Source organism: Sylvia atricapilla, chromosome 7 (assembly GCF_009819655.1).
Source record: "Sylvia atricapilla isolate bSylAtr1 chromosome 7, bSylAtr1.pri, whole genome shotgun sequence".
Taxonomy (NCBI): domain Eukaryota; kingdom Metazoa; phylum Chordata; class Aves; order Passeriformes; family Sylviidae; genus Sylvia; species Sylvia atricapilla.
The window spans coordinates 17,193,085-17,215,844 of NC_089146.1; the positions used below are offsets into that span (position 1 = coordinate 17,193,085).

The 22,760-nt window shown below is 37.8% G+C and overlaps 1 protein-coding gene across 7 annotated transcripts in view; it reads left to right on the plus strand.

The window, feature by feature from the left end:
• Positions 1-22,760, plus strand: part of GPR155 (G protein-coupled receptor 155) — a 34,590-nt gene that overhangs the window by 3,440 nt on the left and 8,390 nt on the right. For 2 of the 7 annotated variants that reach the window (XM_066322783.1, XM_066322782.1), the window contains exons 1-12: positions 2,701-2,844; positions 7,068-7,573; positions 10,896-11,295; positions 12,679-12,844; positions 14,046-14,201; positions 15,135-15,218; positions 16,497-16,617; positions 17,891-17,975; positions 18,058-18,148; positions 19,176-19,467; positions 20,129-20,230; positions 21,971-22,104. In XM_066322783.1, the coding sequence (XP_066178880.1) occupies positions 7,114-7,573; positions 10,896-11,295; positions 12,679-12,844; positions 14,046-14,201; positions 15,135-15,218; positions 16,497-16,617; positions 17,891-17,975; positions 18,058-18,148; positions 19,176-19,467; positions 20,129-20,230; positions 21,971-22,104 (2,091 nt within the window). In that variant the 5' untranslated portion in view covers positions 2,701-2,844; positions 7,068-7,113. Of the gene's footprint in view, positions 1-2,695; positions 2,845-7,067; positions 7,574-10,895; positions 11,296-12,678; positions 12,845-14,045; positions 14,202-15,134; positions 15,219-16,496; positions 16,618-17,890; positions 17,976-18,057; positions 18,149-19,175; positions 19,468-20,128; positions 20,231-21,970; positions 22,140-22,760 lie in introns of those variants that run through there. The other 5 variants (XM_066322788.1, XM_066322787.1, XM_066322785.1 and 2 more) reach the window with 5 other exon arrangements.

A 22,760-nucleotide genomic window follows, 5' to 3' on the forward strand; every position in this document is an offset into this window, starting at 1 on the left:
CAGGAGTATGCTGTATATTGAATACTGCATTAGAAAGATTTATTGACTCCAACATTAAGTTATCATTGCTAATTATCTCAACTGGAAAAAAAGCCAGAAAATTGTCTTCCTAACATTTCCCAGCCAAGTGGAGAACTGGTACTGTAATCCAGTGCTTGAGTTATTCACAGTGCTGTTCTGGTGGTAGTGTCTGGTTAATAATGATTTCATGTTTCTTAACAGAGCAAGGGATCTGACCATAGTATTTTTCTCTGTTCATCTCAGAAGAGGCTGTATGTTAATGAGAAATAGTTGCTAGGCTGCTTATCATATGTTTAAAAATATTAAAATCTGCATAAGGGTATATACTATATTAAGTCCTACTTATATACTTTTACTTTATTTAGCCAGCAGCTATAATAATTTTATTGTATTGTTTTCCACATGCCTTTGATACTAATTTTCACACTTTTGAGTATTTTACTTTTTCAGGGTTTTGAGGTTCTTCTTCTTTACTATTTACTTTTTTGAGTATTACACTTTTAATTTGTTTGTGTTCCCCAAAAGAAGACACAGGACTCAGGTCAAGTGTGCTTATCTGATTTAGCACACTGTGTATGCTAGAGATGGAAACACAGCCCTGTCCTGTTACTGCTCATCCCCTGGGAAATCAGGCTAGTGGCTGGTGGATAGCAATAGCAGTCAATGAGCAATGTATCCATAGAGCCAAATGAGTATGCTCTTTTAAAACAGCTGAAGGGTTCTTGTATTTTAAATACTTCATTAAATGCTAAATCACTAGTGAGCTTTTCAAACTGAAAAAAAATGCATTCAAGAGAAGGGAAGGCATACGTTTATTACCAAGAGTTCTTAGTATGGTCTGGTATACCTCCCTTGCTACTCCCCAGAGCATGTCCCTCTAAGGTGTCATTTCTATAGGAAAGAATGAATGACAGAAAGCCAAAAAGTCTGAAAGGCCTTATTATACTGTATTTCCAAAACCAAATCAGTCTGAAAGTGGTCTTTGTCAGGTGCCAAATAAAGAAACTTCAACAGTGAAAAGATTAACAAAATAGTCTTCTTTATTAGTGTTTGCATCAAAACAAAGTCTCACCCTGACATTACAATGGGTAAGTGTTACTCAACAGGCTGCACCACCTTCCAGCAGTAAACATACATAATAAACCGTGGCACTGCTTTGGAACAATCCCCTGCTGATCTTTTGCTTGGGCTGTGTTGGCCCAGAGCTGGGACAGGATGTAGATAGGAATGAGAGGTAGTGAGGAGTCAAGCACTGACACCATTGCTTCATGGCTGTTTAGGTTCTATTAAGTGCATACACTTCTAGTGCAGAAACATAAAATTTAGGCATCAGTGTCTTTAAAGTGAATTCAAAGTGGACATATGATATCAACAATGTAGTACCTTCTAAAAGTTTCCAGTAGCCACATTTGTCCCCACAAATTTTTGTCCCCGTCTGCATTCTTTACAGAATTTTCTTAACTGGACTTCCAATTAATTCCCTTAAGTGTTATTTCTGTTATATTGCTGCTCTTACTATATAATACTGGGTTTGTTTCTGGTAAGCATTTCAACAGTAGACCTTGTGAACAGAACTGACTATGGAAAAATTTCATATCTGACACAATGCTTCATAAATTGTCAATCACATACATCTTCTTTGGTTGAGATTATTCTCCAATTCTGCTCTGTTTTGGTCTTTTTTGAGTGTTACCTGAAAGGGAAAGAGGTGGGTGGGGTTTTTTGGTTGTTGGTTTTTTGGTTGTGGGTGTTGGGTTTTTGTCCCTGGAAGTTCCTTGGAAATTTTTTTGAGTATTTTTGAGGGTTTTTTTGCTGGAAGTTTGGAATGGGAAGCTACTGAGCACACAGACTGGTCAACATTCTACCAGCGGGGAAAACTGCCTTGCTCTTAGTGGGACAGCATTGCCACGTGTCTGCCGCAGTTGGCAAGTAAGGCAAGGTTTGACCAGGAGGGGAGAGCAAGGCACACGGAATTCACACCTGCTCTCTGTCCTGGTTCTTAGGAAAAGGGCAGCTAGAACTGCTGTGCCATCAATTGCTTTATAAAGGGAAAGTCTTGAGAAAGCTGTCTCCTCGTTTTCTGCAAGAGAATCGTTGGTCTTTACCAAGTATTAGTTTTTACTGGGGAAATTACTCACTGGCCAAATTTGTGGAACCCATGGCACGTGGAAAACACGCGGGGTTTTGTTTCTAAGCGCTCTGACTGCTCAGAAAGTCGGAATGAGTGCGGGAGGCTCAGGGGCAGGCTGCTGCGGGGAGCCAGCGCCGCTATCGGCCCCGCCGAGTGCAGGGGACGCTGGCTCGGGCCGATAACGGGGCTGACCCGCGCCGGCCCGGCCGAGCTGCGGGGGCGAGCGGCGGCTCTGCCCGGCCTCCCGCGCCGAGGGGCGCAGCGCCGGCTGCGGGCAGGTGGCGGCAGCCACGAGGGGCGCCCCGGGAGCGGCCGGAGCTCGTTCCGCTGCCGTACTCCAGGGGAGACGGCTCCCGGGCGCGGGGAAACCCCCGGGGCCGAGGCGGCGGCGGACACCCGCCGCACCCGGGCGGGCCCCGCGCGGACACCGCCAGGCCGCCATCTTGCGGCGGCTGCCTGCCCCGCCCGCAGCCCCGGCCTGCCCGGGGCCCGCCCGCCGCCGGGGCCCGCCCGGGGCGCTGAGCCGGCCGCGGCGGCGGGGCTGTCGCCGGCGGGGCGGGCCGGGGCGGGCCAGACCTCCCCTCCCTGGCCTCGGTACCGGCGGCCTCGGCCTTGGAGGGGTTCTCAGTTCGGCAGAGCGCAAACCCGCTCCACGCACTCCTGTGCGGAGGCGCCTACCGAAAGCTAAGTAGGTAAGCTGCCCGCTCCTTTCCCCGGCTTCTGGCGTTATTTTGTACTGAGGCAGCTGTCACACAGGGCAGTGCTGCTGGTTTTTTTCTCTTTGACTGAAAATGCTGTGTGCTCGTAGCTGGGGTGACCGTGGGAAGGAGAGCAGTGATGGGCCGGGAAGGGGCAGGCAAGAGGCGTTGGGTTTGTTGTAGCTTTCTGGCTGCGAATCAGAGGATTTTACATCCCAGTTTGGCAAGTGATGCAAGTGAGGTGCTTTTTAAGGGATGCTGGCAAGAAAACGTTATCTGCCTTTTGAAAAACGTTTTGCTGTTTGCTTCAGAACTATGTATCTATCTGTTGAGAAGCCCAAATATCAGCCTAAGTGAAAATTAAGGAGAAGTATGTTTTTCATTCATTTTCTGAGTTGACATTCGGCGTCGCTGACAGCTGTTGCTTCCTTTGGTCTCCCCTGAGCTGCCAGAGTCTCGTGGAGCTTGAGGCGCTGCTGTGTGAGCGGTGGCAGCCGTGTGCTCAGGGCAGGCCTCGGCTTCCCCAGGTGTCACAGCCCGTGCCTTCCCCGGCTGCCCCTCGGCCGGGGCCTGCCTTGGAACGGCGTCGTGGGACAAGGATGACAAAGGAAATGTGATCTTGAAAAAACAGCTGCTCAGAGACACAAATGGTGTGTGATGTTTCTTGTGGCATTGTCTAGGTTCCCAGATATACGTGGCCCATTTCTTGTGCTAATTCCTCTTGCAGTATTGCTCTCTCTGTTTTCTTAGCCCAACGAAGAGAAAAGTAAAAATTGCGGTTAACTTTCAAGAATAGGAACTGCAATAATCACTTCTTCCCACTTACTTTTATCATTGTATCTCCCCGAAGTTGCTTCCTCTTTGACTTACCTCACAAATTTTTACGTGAAAATGCATGTAGTACACGCTGAGAATCTTCTCTTAGCTGAGAATGGGGTAGTAGAGCTGCCATGAGCAGTAACTCTTCCTACTCCAATTCCATTTTAATCTTCCTGAATAAAATCATGTGTCATCCTTACACTAAAGTAGGAGAGATTCTACATTGTACTAAAGTAGGTCATGTTTGGGATATAATTTATGAACAATGTGCACAGTCTTGCCAGTGTCACCATATTATTGAGAGTGATTATCAGTTGAAAACGTAAGAGTGAGAGACCAGAGGGGGGATGTACATTGAAGTTATCTCTTTTATTCACTCATTCTGTCTTTGACTTTCATTAGAAAAAGAAAATGAAAGGGAATTTTGCATTTCTATGGTGAAGGAGGCAATTTCTCTGTTTCTGTGTATTCGGAGAGGAACCTGATGTTGGTTAACTCACAGCTGCTGCAGAATTCGGTTTCTAGTCTGGTGAATTTTAAGTCTTTACAAATATTGACAACCTCCAAGCGAAATGTTTCATGGGAAGTTTAAACTGCACTTGTTACTTGGTCTGTGTCTGTTGTTGGTCTTCCTACAAGGCTTCCTCTCGTGCAAGCTAACAGTCTGGCTTCAGGCAGCTATGCTTGGCACAGTTGACAGCAGATAAGGGAGCATTATTCCTAAAAGCTGTGTCTGTGTTGGCCTGCAGTTCCCAAAAATGCAGCTGTGGCTGAGTTCTCAAGGATTAAAATCTCAGTCTTCAATCCCTGAAGGGATCACTACAAGTCCTATGTTCTAAGGAGCCAAAGCTAAGTGCCTTCCCTTGCAGCTGTATTATATTTCATTATTTTAGTGTCATTTGTCTGGTTAGTTTGCTACATCTGCTATAAGAACAAACTAATTTCTGTGTAGAATACAGGAGGTTTTGGGTTTGCATGAGATCGTTGTCTTTGATTTCATTAAGAACTGTGAATTGAAAACAATTTCACTCTTGTGAGATGCTAGTTTGGGATAAGCCTGAGGTGTAACTAGGCTGTATATTAAATCTGCAATTAGTCATTACATAATCTCACAACAGTTATATAAATGTCTGTATCCTATAGAGCAAAAAGTGGTGAGATGTATTCACTGTGTTAAGCAGAATGCAAAAGCTTGCATTTCTAGGAAACACTGCTTGGCAATAGACCCTCTGTGTTAAATATGAAGAATCTGGGATGTACCTGTCTCTTGAGCTGAAGAGATGATTCCCTCTCAAAGCCCTCTGAGGAGTGCCAGTAGCAGCTTTTACTGTGATGGAGTTTTTCTCTTTGAAACACTTGTGATTTACCAAACATTTGTCCTGTATGACTTAACAGGGTCCCTTCTAATGAAATTGAAGCTACCCTGAAGGAAGGCTACAGGAATCTGTCTATCTAGCTATCTATCTATCTCTTACAAAAGATGGTTTGAGATGTGTGGGTGTGTATCCATGTCAGTTTTGATCTAGTGAGTGAGATACGGGATTTAGTATGTGCTATTGACTGATACAACATAAGAATCAGTCATATTTGTTTAAGTCCTGAATTGTGAAATGGGGACAAGGGCACTTATGTGTTTTGTAGTGGTTTTGTGAGGAGAAATAATGATTTTAATACAGAAGGAAGAGAGCCTTGTCATTAGCCTTGAATAGGAAAGTACAGGAGAAGGAATGCTAGAATTCAGGGATAGATATGACTGGAATACCTTTCCACTACAGATCAAATGTTGCATTTGATTAAAAAAGTTTCAGCTATATCTTATTGCTGAAACAAAATGCCTTGAGAGAGCAATTAGTAGGTTGAACATGTTGCAGTGCTGGGAGCCTTAGCTCTATGCAGTGCTGTAAGCTTGGAGAATTTGACATGGAGCTATGCTGAAAGCCTTCTTTTTACCTTGCAGCTAGTGTAGAATGTGGCTGATTCCTTTCAACAATTCAGTGTTGGAAATCTGTCTCTGATCCTCTTTAGGTCATTTTGCAAATTCCAACAACATCCTTAAGTTTTTTTAGTAGAAGAAGTGGTTTGTTGTTTGCTTCACTTACTGCAAATTTTCCCATTGTTCTGTAGCAAATAGTATTTTGAGCTCCTGGTCCAAATGCATCCAAGCTAATGTATCATCTATAATGTAAGAGAAGTACAGCCTTTAAAATAAGCCCTGCTTGGAGTGAGACTCATTTTCCTTGGGAGAAGGGATAGCCAAGGCTACTGAACAGATTTAGATGATGCAGCAGCTTAGTCCTGGTGATTACAACAGCCTCATGGAAATGCTTACCAAAAGCCTTAGGCATAAATAAAAGTCATGAGTCAAAGAGTTGATGCTTGTGAATATTTATATGCTGGATGCCAGAGTGTGAAATAGGCTTACAAGACCTCACCTTTGCGCTCACTTGATTTACTTGCTTATTTACCTGGCTGCTGTGTTCTGTGTTCCTTGTGGGTAGGATACAAAGAGGCTGGAAAGACTCTTAAACCAGTTAATTTGCACAGATTGTGCTGTACAAAGCACAGTTTGGGACTTGGGATTCTTGACTTTACCACTGATAGCTTAGGGGAAACCACCTAAGTTCACCTTTGCCTTAGTTTCTATCCCTACAAAGTGAGGTAAGTCATCTTCACTTCCTAAACAGCGTACTTCAGTATTTAGTCATGTCAGAATTTTATGTGCAGAGTTAGCTGATGGACTGCACAGGTTTCAGAGCTATATTGCCAAAGCCATATCTGTTTCTGGCAGGATCTTGCTATTGACCAATGAATATTTGTGTTTGATGTCCACTCTCTTCATCTGGTTTGCAGACTTTACATGTCTGCTTGCATATAGAACCGGCGGTGTTGTAATCAGCCCTTTCAAAGGGAGTCTCTGCTAACAAGTGAGGAGCAGGGGTCAGCAGGTATTTCTGTTGTACAAAAATAGTTAATGCATGCTTAAATTTCACTGCTACAGACGTAAAGAATTGTATGTAGAAATATGGGTCGTTTCTAGTGCAATGAATTAAGTCACTGGCTGCTGTGTCATATGTGGATTCTTTGCTAATTGAAAAGTATCATTATCACATGATATTGAAATGTTGGGAGAGGTCAAAGTTGCACAAAGCAAGGTATAAACTTCGAGAGTGAAATCATGATTTAAACTCTAAATCTTTCTGGAAGGTAGAGAGGACCTTGCCAAATGTTTTTGTACCAGAATGGAGAAGCTTTGATTTTTCCTCACATTTATCTTCCTTTCCTGGTGCTCAGTTCTTGTGAAGGGCTATTCCTATTGTCTATTCTGTAATAATCTGAGAGGGCATAGGTTTGTACTTAAAGGAATAAAGTTAACAAGTGTACTTTTGTTGCTTTTACAGATGAGATCATTTCACACTCTTCTTTTGGAAGAGGTGATCAGAGGAAATGGATAGCTATTCAGACTTCACTGCAAAGAACCTCTCATCTTCAGCTAACATGTCTCTTTCTTTGCCTGGACAAGCTGGACTCAATACCACCGGCGGTACTCCTTCTATGTCAATAAGCAGGCTTTTCCCAGCCCTGTTGGAATGCTTTGGAATAATTCTTTGTGGCTACATAGCTGGAAGAGCCAACATTATCACATCAACTCAGGCCAAAGGACTGGGAAATTTCGTGTCCCGTTTTGCACTCCCGGCTTTACTGTTCAAAAACATGGTGGTACTTAATTTTTCTAATGTGAATTGGTCCTTCCTGTACAGTGTTTTAGTTGCCAAAGCTGCTGTGTTTTTTTTAGTCTGTGTTTTAACATTGTTAGTAGCCAGTCCTGAGAACCGATTTAGCAAAGCAGGTTTGTTCCCTATTTTTGCTACACAAAGCAATGACTTTGCACTTGGATATCCAATAGGTAAGTATGTCTTCTTCTTGAAAATTAATTTTCACTGTTCTAGACATGCTTGCTTTTATATTTCCATAATTTGAAATTGACTTCTGAATTGAAGTTCCATGCAATTGAAACAGTTTCTGAAGTGCCTCTCAAATTCTCTCTAATACTGTACTTTGATGCTACTCATAATCTAGGAAAGGTTAAAACTGAAAAAATGGAACAAGTTGGTTCTAGCAAAGCAAAAAGCAAGATGTTTGATTACAGAATTGAAAATACAATTACAAAGGAAAGGTCAAATACACAATTCCAGATTATAAGTAATAAGTAGATCTCTTAGGAGTTAAGAGTATCTTCTCCTTATTCCAGGGCAGCATGCTCAGAAGAATCCTCAATGTTTCTTATTCTCTTTAAGTTTACTTGATATGTATAAAATTTAGATGAAAATACTTTTTTTAGATGGAAATACTGTGTTTCCCTCAGTTGCGTCTCCTGACATTTATTCCTCTTGAAAAAAATCAGAAGTATGTGACAAATGGGGCTGTGAAGATTATATCTTTATTTGTTGGTATGCATTTTAGATGCCAATTAGGGTTTCTCTTTTTTTAACATATGTATTTTGGAGGTTTCTGAATGTATTTCCTTAGTTTCCTGATTAAAACATTCTTTCTACTTTTACTTTCTTGTAAGACTACATATTTCATCAGGTACTTAATGATTTGTAAGATATGATTTAATTTTTTCCCATATATGATCTTGCCAAAAAATACACCATTTAGAGCATTATTTGAATAGTTACTGCAACAGAAACAATGTAGGCTCTCGAGGTTTGTTTCCTCTTGTCCTTTCCCTTCTCTCATCCCCAAACTTTCACTGCTGTTTGGTTCATGCTGTCACCTGTGCAAACTTTTTGCTATTAGTAAAATATTACCCAAGCTTCTCTGAAGTGTTTGCAGGACTGGCCACTTGTTTTTTATGTGACGGAGGTAGTCTTTTGAACAAAGCCTGATTTTATAATGAAAAAATATTTTTAAATCCTGTAGCAGTGGAAATTTGTACAGGAAAAAAATCAGTATTGACAAATTTTGCTTTAAACTCACACTATTTAAAAAGGCAGTTTGAACACTTTATCATTCCTGAGTCTTCATCCCATAGAATTTCTTTATTACTATTATTAATTATTTCTTTATTATGCCAATTTTTGCTGTTTGAAAAGATTTGCACATAGGGAAATCAAAATGCAGGTCAAATTTTTGAAGCTTTTCACTGTTTTTCTATAATCACGGTTGTGACAATGCTAGTTTAAAACGTGATGTTGGGATGAAAAAGAACCAACTGGCAGAGAGGTTTATTAGCACACCCCTGATGTAGACAAAATTACTATGACAGAAATCTTTGGGGGTTTTTTTATTACTGGGTAATAATGATACAAATCTGTGAGAAAGATTCAGGTATTCTCTAGAGCTATGTGTTAAAGCACAGGTGTAGCAGAGGTGTTATGTGGGTGACAGTCACTGTGACTTTAATCATACTCATATTAAGCATGGACAGCTAGTGTGTGATTTATATGTACTTTTGAGCAGCTGAGATGTAGAGAATTTATTTTTTTTTTAATTAAAGTATCTTTGATTTCAGTTTTTTTGTTATAATCAGCAAACAGGCACTGTGATTTAAATAAAAAGAAAACTTTTTATCAGTGATAAAAGTTGTGGATTATATTTGCTGTTTTAACAATTCCTTAAGAGTGATTTTCTTTTTTTTTTTTTACCCACTGACTCAGTGATCTAATTCCACTTTTTGTACCCAGTAAAATGCATTCTGATGTCATGATTTAAAGTACTTATAGACCTTAATTTATTGTCTTAAGTATGCAGCTTCACTTTACCAGAAAATAAAGGTTTTTTAAATTTTTCACTCAGACATCACTTACTCATGACTTGTGTGGAGTTGTGTTCAAGTGACATAGGCATTCTGTATAAAGCAACATAAAGCATCAGTTCCAGGTTTGAGGTTTTAGGAAAAAAAACCAAATTTGGTACTTCTGTTTAGAAGTCCATCTAGGATTTTAGTACAGGTAGTTCTTGTACATGTACTTTAATAATGGCCAGTGAAAGTAAAGACACCTTCAGTGCCTTTTTTTATATATGTAAGAAATCAGCTAGTTGAGAATGTCAGTTTATTTGGTCTAGAGAGGAGACTGTTCAAAGTGAGCACTGATTTAGCACTTGGAACTTCCTGTCACTCCAGAGGCTTAGATAACACAAAGGTAAAACTCTCTTGGATTTTGAAAAGTGTAGTCATGAGGAAAAGCTCTTTCAGGAAAGGTTAATAATGTTGTTACTAGTAATTGTTAATTGTATGCACAATACATATCTAGTACACAGTATATATAATAAATATAATGATATGATTAAATATATATTCATATATTATAATTGACATGCTATTTATACCTATAACATATTATTGATCATTACTAATAACAAGAAAATGATTAACTGTAACAATTGTAAATCAGGTAAAAGAGAACATTCTACTTTTAAAGCATCGGGGGAGTTTTTAATTCACATTGGAATTGAATCTTTTATATGTTTCCAAAGTATTTTCATTATTTTTGAAGTGCATTTAATACAAACTTGAAATAAGAAGCAGTTCTACTTTGACTCAGAAGTATGTAGTAGTGATTAAAACAAAGGCTCATGATTTAGAGTTCCTTGAAGGATTATAACTACAGCAGTAACTCTTGTCCTAAGTAGTCCCAGAGAATGAACCAATAATTATGTGATAAACTTTTTTTTCCAATTGTTGCTTTGTTGTGTTGTATTGAATCATTGTAGAAAGATCACACCTGACTTACCCATGGAAAACTGATTAAATTCCAGAGAAGTGAGGCTCCCTTAAGATGGGGAGCAGCTTGTATCCTGCAAAGGTGCATTTAATTCTGCACAACTGTCATGTTTATCGGAAGAAAAAGCAAGTCAGAAATAAAGCCAAAATTTTTCCAGCATTTGGGATGACTCAAAGGAAACATAGAACTGTTATATTGTTTTCTTTCTTTTTTTTCTATAAAGGTTGGCTAATTGTAGAATGATTAAATAATATTGGATAGTGAATCTTTGGTCGTTAATGTGTTCTTTAGATAACTGTGCCCTAATATGATTGGACATACTTCTCTTCCTGTATTATCTTACATTGAGTGTTAATTTAATGTAGTCCTTCAGTTCCTTCTGGAGCAAACTTACATAATTTTCTTTAGTGTTCAGAGAGCAAAATTTAATTTCAATATTTCAATGTATTTTTTTGCTGAAATGTTATCACTCATAACTCTTCATTTCCTGTCTTCTAGTTGAAGCTTTATATCAAACCACTTATCCAGAGTATCTCCAGTACATTTACCTAGTGGCTCCAATATCTCTTATGATGCTAAACCCCTTGGGGTTTATCTTCTGTGAAATCCAGAAGTGGAGGAATAATCGTACTGTGTCACAGAGCAAAATCAAAATAGTGGGCCTAGCACTCCTTCGAGTTTTGCAGAACCCAATTGTGTTCATGGTCTTCATAGGAATTGCCTCAAACTTTATTCTTGGCCAGAAAATTCCTGAATACCTTGAAAACTTCCTTGATGGACTGGGCAGTTCATTTTCTGGCTCTGCACTTTTTTATCTTGGACTGACTATGGTGGGACAAACAAAAAAACTGACAAAGGGTATGTTTGTTGCACTGATCCTTCTCATCACAGCTAAACTGTAAGTTCAATTTATGAATTTTTATAATTTTGTTCTCTAGATGTTTTGAACTCTGAATACCCTGGTCAGATGGCTTTTCTCTCAAAAACATTATAATGATAATACATTTCACTTCCAGTATTTTTTTTTTGAGTGAGTGCTTCCCAAACTCTTTCATAGGCTGTAAGTTAATTTAAATTTGTATTCTTTAATTGTTAATTTTATAAGAAAATTTAATAGACTAAAAACCTGTTGTCAGGCTCTGCAAAGAAAGAAATTCGGGTGCTGTGCCTTCATGGGCTGCCCTCAGGCCATCTGTCATGAATTAGGTATTTGGGGAATTAGTAGCTTAAATTAAAATCTACTGAATAAATAGTTAGACAGTTGTGAGCTTAGGTAAATTTGATTAGTATTTGTATTTTATTTGGCTTAAACTATGCCTCTCCAAATTACTTGTTTTTCCTTTTTTTATCTACAAGTCTTTGAAACTGCTGTATTGAAAGAGAATAAAAATGGTCCTTTATGCTCTAAAACTGCTTGACTTTTAAGCATGAGTAAATGCCAAGTTCTATTTAGAACTTATACTAGCATTATCTTCCCCTAAATATATCTCAGGGAATAATCATTTATTTATTTAATATTAAATATTTTGTCTTCTGCAGAACTACAATTAAGATAATGGAATGTTTGTTTGGTTCTTAAGTTTTTATTATAAAATTTCAAGGTGCATTTGAGTATCAAGTACAACTAACCAGCAAAGTTAAAGAACTATGACAAAGGTCTTTAACTCAATGCTTAATGACAAATTTTGTAACAAAGTAAAGATTAAAAACCTTGGGGTTTAATGTTACCACTTTACTGTGAGGCTGTGTAAGGCTTACATTGAGTCTGTGTGAGGTCTGGGCTATTGCTGAAATAGCCTTGCTGCCGACGGTTTGCTGGCCAAAGCTTTTGGCATGGGATACTTAAGCTTGAGCCCTTCTTATATTTCAGACATCTTGCAGAAAGGTGGACTGAATTTCAGAGCTGCTGACTGCTTATAGCTACTATTAATGTAACAGTTGATAAATAGGATGTTTTTTAATGTTTTACCGTTCTAAATTTGAAGTTTGTACAAAGAATCTGTCTGCACAATCAGGGAAGCTGCTTCTATACCTGACTTTGTTGTCATGTTTGTCCTTTTTATTTGAATGTCATTTGTGATGTAGGATTTTTAAGCAGCTGGTAAATATTTTGATAACGATAAAGGCAATCATTCAAAGTGATGTCAGGATTTTGCTTTTAATGAGTACTATTCAAATAAGCCTTGAATTTTCTTTTTATTAATTTTCTGGATAAAGAATAGTCTATTGTTATAGGTTGAGTAATAAAAATTTTAATTAATTTTTTTCCCCTCTCTTTCAGGCTCATGATGCCATTTCTCTGTAGAGAGATGGTGGAGCTCTTGGACAAGAGTGACAGCGTGGTCAATCACACCAGTTTATCAAACTATGCATTTCTTTATGGAGTTTTTCCAGCAGCACCTGGTGTTGCAATATTTGCAAGTCAATTTAATATGGAAGTAGGAATTGTATGTAGTTAAACTTTTCCAAATATTTCCCACCTTTGAACTTAACTTTGTTGATAAATAAGTGAGCTTGAAGAATTTGCTTTTCGGTAGTGTAGGTACCTTAGAATTACTTAAACTCCCAGGATCCTTCCTGATGTCTTAAGTTTCTTGATAATCCTCATATTTTAATTTTTTTTTTAATGATTCTAGTAGAAGGAGCTAGCATAACTTTAGATATAAAGAACTTGTATCTTTTTTGTTTTTTGGGGTTGTGGTTTTTGTCTGTTTTTTTCCAAAGACCTTTCTTTGAGATGCTTTTGTAGGGGGGAAAAAAGAAAATACTTTACTGACTTCAGTAAGTATAGTGTCAGTTTAAAGATGAAAATTTACAATAGATCTTAAGCTTTAACTGATTTAGTTGTGCTGCCCTTCAGTTAAATTTTTTGATAGAAAGCATTTTACTTTTTTTCATACATATATAGTAGAGTGTACCAATTTTCTTTTCGACCTAAAATAGAAATTTTATAATGATTTCTTCCACTTGAAGTGACATTAACGCATTTTGTTGATTTTCATTGTTTTTAGTGGTTTCTATTTTGAAATTGTTTAGATGTATTTGCTTTTATAAGAAAAAAGGGTAATAGAAGTAAATCTTGCAAGATAAAATTTTATCTTAGGAAATCTCTTTAAAGCAGACTCTTTTGGATGAGTAACAGCTCACACTTCTATCACTGTGTAAATTCTAGAAAGTAGAAAGACAATGAGAAGCCAAACTAGAAATCACTTGTAAATATATATGGTTTCCTCTCATGAATTGGTGCATATTAATATTTGCATAGCTACATGGTTTTTTTTCGTTATTTATGGTGTAAATGTTTATGTCCAAAAGCAAATTGTGACAGTGTAAATTCACTCCTAGACTGCAGTCATTAGTTATATTTGACACCCATGAAAATGCTCTGCAGGAATCTGCAGTAGGTAACACTCTACTCCAGGTATTTCAGAAGCTTGTTAAAATTCTCAGTTTATCTGTGTGTATGAAGCAGATACTTTCTAGCTGAAATTCTAAATAATTTGTTATAGAAACAACTCATTATTTGTTAAAGGTCTAGGTATTTTTAATTCAAAGATCCCATTTTGCCAGTGATAATATTCCTGAAAGCAGGTGATTTAGCTAGAGGTGTGATTGACTCCGTTGTTGTTTCTGTTTGACTCGTGGCAGATTACCTCAGGCATGGTGATAAGCACGTTTGTGTCTGCCCCCATAATGTATGTGTCTGCATGGCTGCTGACCATCCCCTCCATGGACCCCAACCCACTGGCAGCTGCACTCCAGAACGTCAGCTTTGACATCAGCATCGTCAGCCTCATCTCTCTGGTAGGTGCTGCTGGGGTGACACACAAAGGCACTGATGGCCAGGGCAGCCTGAGTGCGTAAGCACAAACTGAGTCACGGTAAGAGTTGTTTCCTCATCATATCCTGAGGCTGAGGGATGAGGAAGGAGTTAAAAATCTTGATTAAGCAGTGGGTCTGCTGGAAGGCTGCACTGTAGAGAAAGATGAGTGACTGAATTAGAGCATTTAGTGCAGAGCTTTTTATGTTAGATTTGTTTTATTTTTTAATAACAGGGTGTGAGGAATTAAAGTACTAGCTTACACCAGACACTAGTTACATCAAGCCAAGTGAGGTGCTTGGATATCACAGTAATGAAGGCTGAGTACAAACTTCAGCACCAGAAATGTCAATGCATGTTTGTTTAATGAAGTCTTAATGAGCATTAATGAAATATTTAACCTGGAAAATTTATGTTTATCAAATTCTTTTACTAGAAATTATTTTCTTAAAACCTGAGTGGATAATCCAGAAGTCCAATGTGAATTTTGTTTTGGTGTTATAGAAAGTACAGATAGTATGATTATTTTATTTGCTCTATTAAAATAAAAACATCCATGCTGGAAGGAATTGGAATTTTCTGAAGTTGTTGTCTCACTGAAGTCCTCTTATCTTAAAACTATGCCTGAAGGGAAGCCAGAAGTGAATGCTACCTCTTGCTGTCAGATAATTTTGAGAGATTCAGGGAAGGTGGGTATGGATTTTAAATTCTACATTGCCAGGCTGGTCATTTGAGCTGCATTTGAGATGCATTGATATTTCTGACTACAGCTGCTGAGGCAAAGGGGCTGGCAGCATACTGTAGCAGTCACGTTGCTAAGATCTATATATTTAATTTCACCTTCCTCTGCCAGAGTACTTTTGTTCTTTTGGGTTTTGTTTTATTCTTAAAGTAGTTTTTCTTCTTGTATGTTACAGACTTGGTCTCTTACTGTTGTTGTGCTGAGTAAGAAATACAAACAGCTTCCTCATATGATTACAACAAATCTACTTGTTGCTCAGGTCAGTAGTAAGGAGAATGCTGTTGTGTGAGTTTTATGGTTTAAGTATTTTCTAACAATTTTGGAAGTCTGGTTTCTACAGTGAGATCTCTATAGCTAAATGTGAAGGGTGGGTGAATCTAATGTGTGACTTGTCTAAACTATTTCTGTGCCTTGAAATACATCCTTGAAGAAAATGATAGTTAATGTGGGCACTGTGATTCCTAAACAGAACTATAAACAATCAGAATGGAGAGTGGCTTTTGAAATGTTTTCTTAGTTATTGCCCAATACTGTTGAGTGCACTTCTGTTTCAGTTTATACCCACCTGAAGCTGGCAATTCCAGGAGCAGCAGCCTGTATTTGACTCTATAGTGACCCAATTCAAGGAGCTAAATAGAAAAATAATCCCTCTATAGGTTTATGTCTCTGAAGTTCTTGCTGAGGGATCAGCTGGTGCAAGGGTGTGTGGGAATGCATGGCTGGTGGCTAGGGAAGGCCAAAGCCAAGTGGCTCTGGATTAATTTTAATTGTTGTTTAATCTGAGAGGGAGCTACAGAATACATGCTCCTTATTCCCTTGAAGTCAGCTGCACAACTGGAACAGCCTGTGCTTGTAGTACATCTGTGTGGTAGTGCTTTCTGAAGCGCTCTGCAATTTTTTTAAAAATCTATATATATATATGTAGTAAACTCTCTGAGCTCTGATCATGGAGTCACATTTGAAAAAGTGTCATGTATGAGAACTGGAAGTGCCTCTGTTTTGTAACAGCAAAGCTAGCTTTCATCTTAAAAAATAATACTGTGTTACTGTTTCCACAATACTTCAGCCTATCTTTTTGGATTCCTTCAGTGCTAAAATGGTCATTTATGCAATATCACTGGGTGACAACTAGTGTAATTACTGGCTGAACAAATACCTCTTAATCTCAGTTTCATGTGCAAATCATTTCAGGTAAATGGTTTGTACTTGCCAAAAACATCACTATGTAAACTTACTATAAGGTATGTAAAGTTGGGGAGTTTACCTGATTTGTCTTACTCCTAGTTGAAATTAATTATATACTTGATGTTGAAAAACCCCTCCTGAAAATAAGGTAACATAGTTAAGTGACACAACTCTGTACTGAATTTATTCAGGCAGTGCTTTGCTACTAAAGGAAATATCCAGTTTATAAAATCACCCTCTGGTGCATCTAGGGGTGGAGTTGAAAACTTACTGCAGGTATATAGCTCTCTCTTCAGTTTTTCTTGTCATTCTGCTTTCCAGTTTAAATGATGGTATCTTACTTTTTTTCCAGTTTATTGCTTGCGTTGGAATGGTGGCATGGAATTTTACTGTAAAAGAGAAAGACATCACCATACAGATCCTTGTCTTTATATTCCTCTACAGCTCACTTTATAGCACCTACCTATGGACAGGTATGATTTCTCTAGGCAGAGCCCAGGTACTTTAGTGAAAGATTAATGTCTCAAAATAATCTTACTGTGTTCTTTGGAGTGCTCATTTCACTTGTTTGTAGTTCTGCAAATGGGGCAACCTGTAAGTTGTGCTGAGGTTCAGTGTTAGGCACTGCTGCTGCTGTTGGAAGCTTCCAGCTGGGCAGGTGTGACTTGCCTTTGCTGGATACAGCAGCCTGGCTGGTGTGTGACAAGAGCCTACTCTCAAGGAAGAAATAACTGCAAATACAGTGAATATGGTGGGTTGCCCTTCAGCTAGTCAAAGTCTTAATGATGATTTTTAATTAATGCAGAGTTTAAGATTTTAATTATTCAGCATTAAGTAGATTTAAAAATCTGGTGCGTTGAAAAGTAGAAAATACAGAATGATGGGACATAGCCAAGTAGCTTTAACACCTCTTTCCCCTGGAAATGTTAATTTCTAAAGCCATTATAGATTAATGCAGGAATTGAAACATAATATTAATGCAGGAATTGAAATAGAAAGAATAGAAAGATGCCTCAAGAAGCTTGGAGAACCTTACAGATATGATTTAAAAAACAGATACTTTGGGTATTCAATATATTTTTGTCCAGAATCTACGGGTTTAATTCCCGTGGTGTTTTTCTGGACTGAGTTATATTTGTTTAGCTGAAGTACGTATCTCAACATTGGTGGAGCCTAACATATATACTAGTTTTCCTTCCACATGAAAATGTTGTGAGCTGCTGAGGTGAGAGTAGAATAGGCAGTTCCAGAATATACTCCCATAAAGAGTTATATACGTAAAAATGTGCAGAACTTTTTAGTTAAATTTATCATTGACTTTACAAAGGACTAGTGACTTTTTAAAGAAATGTTATAACTGAATACAACACTATTTATTGGTTACTAAAGAGTGTTGGGATAGAAAACTTCTTTTTAATACCTAAAGAAATCAGTTACTTGTATCCTAAATGTTCTTATGACATCTTTTTTACTCTCGTGAACCTTTCTTAGCATTCAGAACTGAATATTTAATATAAAATGTCCTGGAATTTTTTCAACGTTTCACTGTTAACATGATTTTTTAGGCAATGGGTATTGCTAATTTACTTTCTCAGAATGCAATCAGAAAAATTATTTTGGGCTATTTAAAGGTCTAAGAAGAATATCTTAAGCTATTGAACAGGTCACATCACAGAATTTCTGGGCTCTGTACTTGCCAGTTCTCTTTTTAATAATAAACAAAGCATTTCTTTTGGTATTTTTTAGGTTTTCTATCTTTTTCTTTATTTCTATTGAAGAAGAGAGAAACAATAAAGATTCCCATTGGGTTTATCATCATAGCTGGATGGGGGTAAGTTAATTCAAATGCTTTCCTGCTGAATTAGTGGGAGCATGCTAAATATGTTATGTACTGCCTATTTTTGTTCTTTCAGAGTCCCTACAGTTCTGGTAGGAATCTTACTAATTGTTGGTGAACGTAACAACACTAGTATTGACTCTGCCTTTTTCTATGGAAAACATCAGGTATGAACGTGTTCTGTCCCCATCACTTCACACTTTGGCCATGCTACATGTGCAAGTAGCTTTAAGTCGAAGTACAGGCTGCTACAGTAAAAGTACCATTGTAGAGTGCATATAGATTGATACAAAAATGTATTTCTGTAATGAACCACTAGGAGCATTTGTTTGGAGAAGGACCTTCATGTTTAGGCAGCTATGACTAAGAAAAAATGGGAGTAGGCTTCTCAAAGAAAGAACTTAGGAGTGGTAGTGAGTTGCAGAGCCCTTTTCCTGGTGACTAATTTGTATTTAGCATGATAGTTATCTAAAATGGTTATCATCCCTTATTGAATTAATGGCTTTTGATCTGTAACAGGATAGATAGGATATGCATCACCTGTGTAGCAGTAACTGCTTGCACTATGGTAGGCTTCTCAGCACAATTATAGGTTGAAAGACCCTGAACTACCATTTTTACCAGTAAATAGTTCCTCTTATCAGAGGGGATAGAGAGTGTACCAGGATAGATACTTGTCATGTTTTCTCCCTCTCTTTCTTATGGACAGAGAGTTCATGAGTCACTCAGGATTGTTCATGTGGCACTTTCACAAGTAATAAATAGCCTCAGAGTGGATTCTGGTTATCAGTGGCAGATGATTAGAAGGAAAGGCTAATTAATAGAGTGCTCCCCATTGGCTAAAGCATGTTAATTAGAGTACATTCCTCTCTGGAATTAAAAGGTACCTGTGCAGAACTTAAGCCAGAACACTGGTGATCCTGAGAGGAGAGGGAAGGACAATGAGGGGATGTTTTTTTGGATGCATGGGAAACAGGGGTCCAACTTGAAAAAACAAACAAAAAAGCTGAGTTACTCAGGCAATGAAAATTTGTCTCTTTCAGTGCCATGGGATGCAAGAGCAGTAAATAAAGAAAACATTGTCTTGTTCAGATGTATTTGCAAGTGTATTTAGAAAAGTACAGAAGTTAGAAAGACAGACATATGCAACTATTTTCCTATACTTTAAGTGCATTTTCTTTGCTTTCTTAACAGATAATTACCACAGCAGTGATACTGTTCATCAGTATATTGATGTCAGGTATCTCACTGATGTGCATGAACAGAAATAGGCAAGGGTCCAGCTATGGAGTGTTGAACCCATACTCACCACGTAGCTCAGTGGAGGAGGTTGAAGTGGAAGGGAGTGGGCAGAATCACATTTCAGCCACTCAGTCTACTCCAGAATCTTCTGCACAGTCTACTCCAGAATCTTCTGCACAGTCTACTCCAGAATCTTCTGCACAGACTTCTCCAATATCTTCTGCAGAGACATCTGCAGAAAGAGGTAGACAAAGTGTATTTGTATAAGGAATAATTGGCTTAGGGTGCTATAAACTAATATTATTCCAAATGTAATTCTGACCTGGGAAAGACAGTTTACAGCTTCAGGTGTTAGATTAGGACAGAAGGAGGTCTAGATGAAACTGCCCAAGTGTTTAGGTTTGTGTTTCTAAGAAAAGTTTCATTGTTACTGTTACAAGAGTTGTATAAATAGACAAGAAGAAAAGCCTGTGGATGATTTTTATGTAAGCAGTGATACCTTGATAAGGATGTGAGAAATGCAGCTCACTAGGCATCTTATATTGTTAACCCACTAAATTGACTCTCTGAGAATGAATTAAATGCTAACAGAAACACTCAATGTGTTTCTAATCCTTTTTTATATGTAGCCTTTTTGATCACTTCCTAGTTTTTTGCCTATAACTAGAAGTACTTCTGTTGCTTCAATGGTGGTAGTGTTATGTTAAACTATTAGTATTAGTGACATATTAGTATTGTGACCCATTTACCCCCTCAAAATATTGGAAAAACTAAGTCTGTCTTCTGCTTTTTGGGTTATTTTAGAGCATGATGGTTAAAGCTGTGTAGAATATATTGTTACCCTTGGAAAATAAATGATGGTAGTGAAGGAAGCTAACTATGCTATTACTGTGTGTACTTAATAGGTTGCTGTTCTTGCCAAACAACAAATGGTGAATTATCCTGTGCTAAAGACAGCAAAGCAGTGTCAAATGCTGTTGAAAACAAGGTTCCTCCAATTGAGACAGGTAAAGCAGTACTATCTCCTTCTTTTAATACTACAGGTTCTTCCCCAACATCTCTGTGTTATTCTCACAAAGAAACTGTTGGAGCTATTGTTCTCTCAACTTCACCTGCATGACTGACATTTTGTACTAAATTCAGTTATTAGGCAATATTGTAGGTGTTTGTTCTCTTCTGTTGATCATTGTTCGTAGTCTTTCAGTGCTCAAGACGGACAGTTGTTTTGGATGTTACTTTTTTACCACAAAGCTACTTTGATGTGTCCTGAGCATTCAGACTTTACCTTTCCATCGTTGTCTTGTTTGGATGCCAGAAAGTTTAATGCATAACCCTACTTTGCATGCAGCTTTTAACATGAACTACTTTTTTACATTCTCATATTCACATCTTGCATCTTTTAAAAAAGCCTTTGTTGTAATCAGGCACGGGTTTTGAACATTAAATGAGATCTAGAGGAGCAAGTATTTACTGAAAATTAGATTAAATGTCTGTGCTGCTGTGTACTATTTGTCTAGGGAAGAGAGATGGAGAAAATGGACTCCTAAGAGGGCCTTAGGAGTCACTAAAAGAGAAAAAATGGATTGAACTGACTGTTCAACACCTGTCTGGAAACTGCATGCCCAGTGCATTCTCAGTGTACATCACTGTCAGTAATCAAAGCTAGCTGCCAGTACAACTTGGCTCTTTTTCCTATTTTTTTGTTGCTTTCATGCACTCTTAAAAAGAAGTTCATATCCTTATGCTTTGTCTGCATGCAACATAATTTTCAGTAAATGTAAATATTTCACACTGGAGCATACTTGAGTTATGTCTCTTCTCACAGAATGCTCCCTTTCTGCCTATTGCCAACTATTTTATCCATTAAGTAATGCATAAGCACCATAAGAATGTCTTCAAGAATAGAGGAAGGCAGATTTAATTTTCTAATCCTGAAAGATAAGGTAGAAAATACCTTTGGTTGAGTGGAAATTTTTTCGACCTCCTGAGTGAGCACTTCAGAACTATAAATCAGTAAAAACAAATTGTAATGCATACACTTGTGTAACTTTGGCTGCACTAATTACTAATTCTTCTGCTATCTCACTGAACTGCTTCGAGTAATCTGGTGCAAATTCTTGGATCTGGCCTTGCCAGGAAGTTTTTCACTGCCATCTAGAGGAAGATACTCAGAATGTCTTAGAACTCTGTAGCTGGAGACAAGCATCCATTCTCTTTGTGTTTGGCTCTTTGTGTTGATAGAATTATGATCATGTTCTGATTCACTATGTTAAAAATACAGTCACAGACCTGAAATAAATATGGATATTGTCTGATGTAGAGCTCAACAACACTGAGATGCAGAGTAAAAACATTAGAGCTGACAGTATATTTGATGTTTTTCATAAATAAATTTAAAATTTAAAAACTGTTCAGAGAAAATTTTATTTAATTATTATTTAATTATTTTTTATTATTTCTGATAGTGTTTTCTCAATGTTAATTACACAATCAGTTTGAATTAAATCTTTGAAAGAAAAATTCTGTTGCAAAAACTTTTTTCATTTTAGAAGCACATGTAAACTTAAATTTTCATTTGAGAGTAGATGTCTGAACAGGTTATTGTCAAAGCCAATATTTAATCTTGTGTGTGTCACTTCAGTAGAAATACATACAAGGTAATTTGACTCAGCAAGTCACATTAGCAAGTTTGCTCATGGAGCTTTCAAGATAGAAGCCTAATGAACAATTTCTGACTTGTTTTTCAGTGGATCAGTGTGTGAGTCACTGCAGTGCTCAAACGTGTGTACTGGCTCAAGAGGAACAGCTTCTACAGACTGGAGACAAACAGCTGGCCAGACATGTGCTGCTGTGCTTACTTCTTGTTGTTGGCCTATTTGCTGTAAATATTTTTTTTCCCCATGTTAACTCATTGAGGTAGAATGATTTTTAGGAGAGCTATGTAGACAATCCAGTAAGAAATCTTCCGGTTGCCTAAGTAATAATTCATTAAATAAAATAGAGGCTATATTTTGGTTCCTTACTGGAAGAGGGATGTCATAAAATTAATTTGTCTATGCCACATCATAAATTAAACACAAGTTAAGATTGATGATAGTGAGCAAGATACTGGAGAACCCTAAAGGGGAAAAAAAGTGAAGTTATATCATTTTATCCTTCATCACTACCATCCGTCTTCCCAGTTTTCTCAAGAGTTGGTCTTCTTCCCTAAACAATTATCAATTAAAAATATAAACTGAATTCTGCTTCTGAAGGAAACTACAACATTTTTTCCGTTTGATCAGGCTTATATTGGAACTGGGATTTCTCTGAGGTGTTAAGAGTAATCTTATTTTAAATGGGAAAATGCAATTTTGTTGTTTTTAGTGGTGTTTGGAGCAGCATTGCTAAATCAGTGTTGCCACTCATCATTACTGACTCCAAGATGGCTTGATGGTTGCTCCTGTGTAAAAGTGTGAAATACCAGAATGTAATGTGTTGGGAATATAATTATTTTTTTTAACTGCAACAAAGGAGAGAAACTGCTCTCTGCATGTA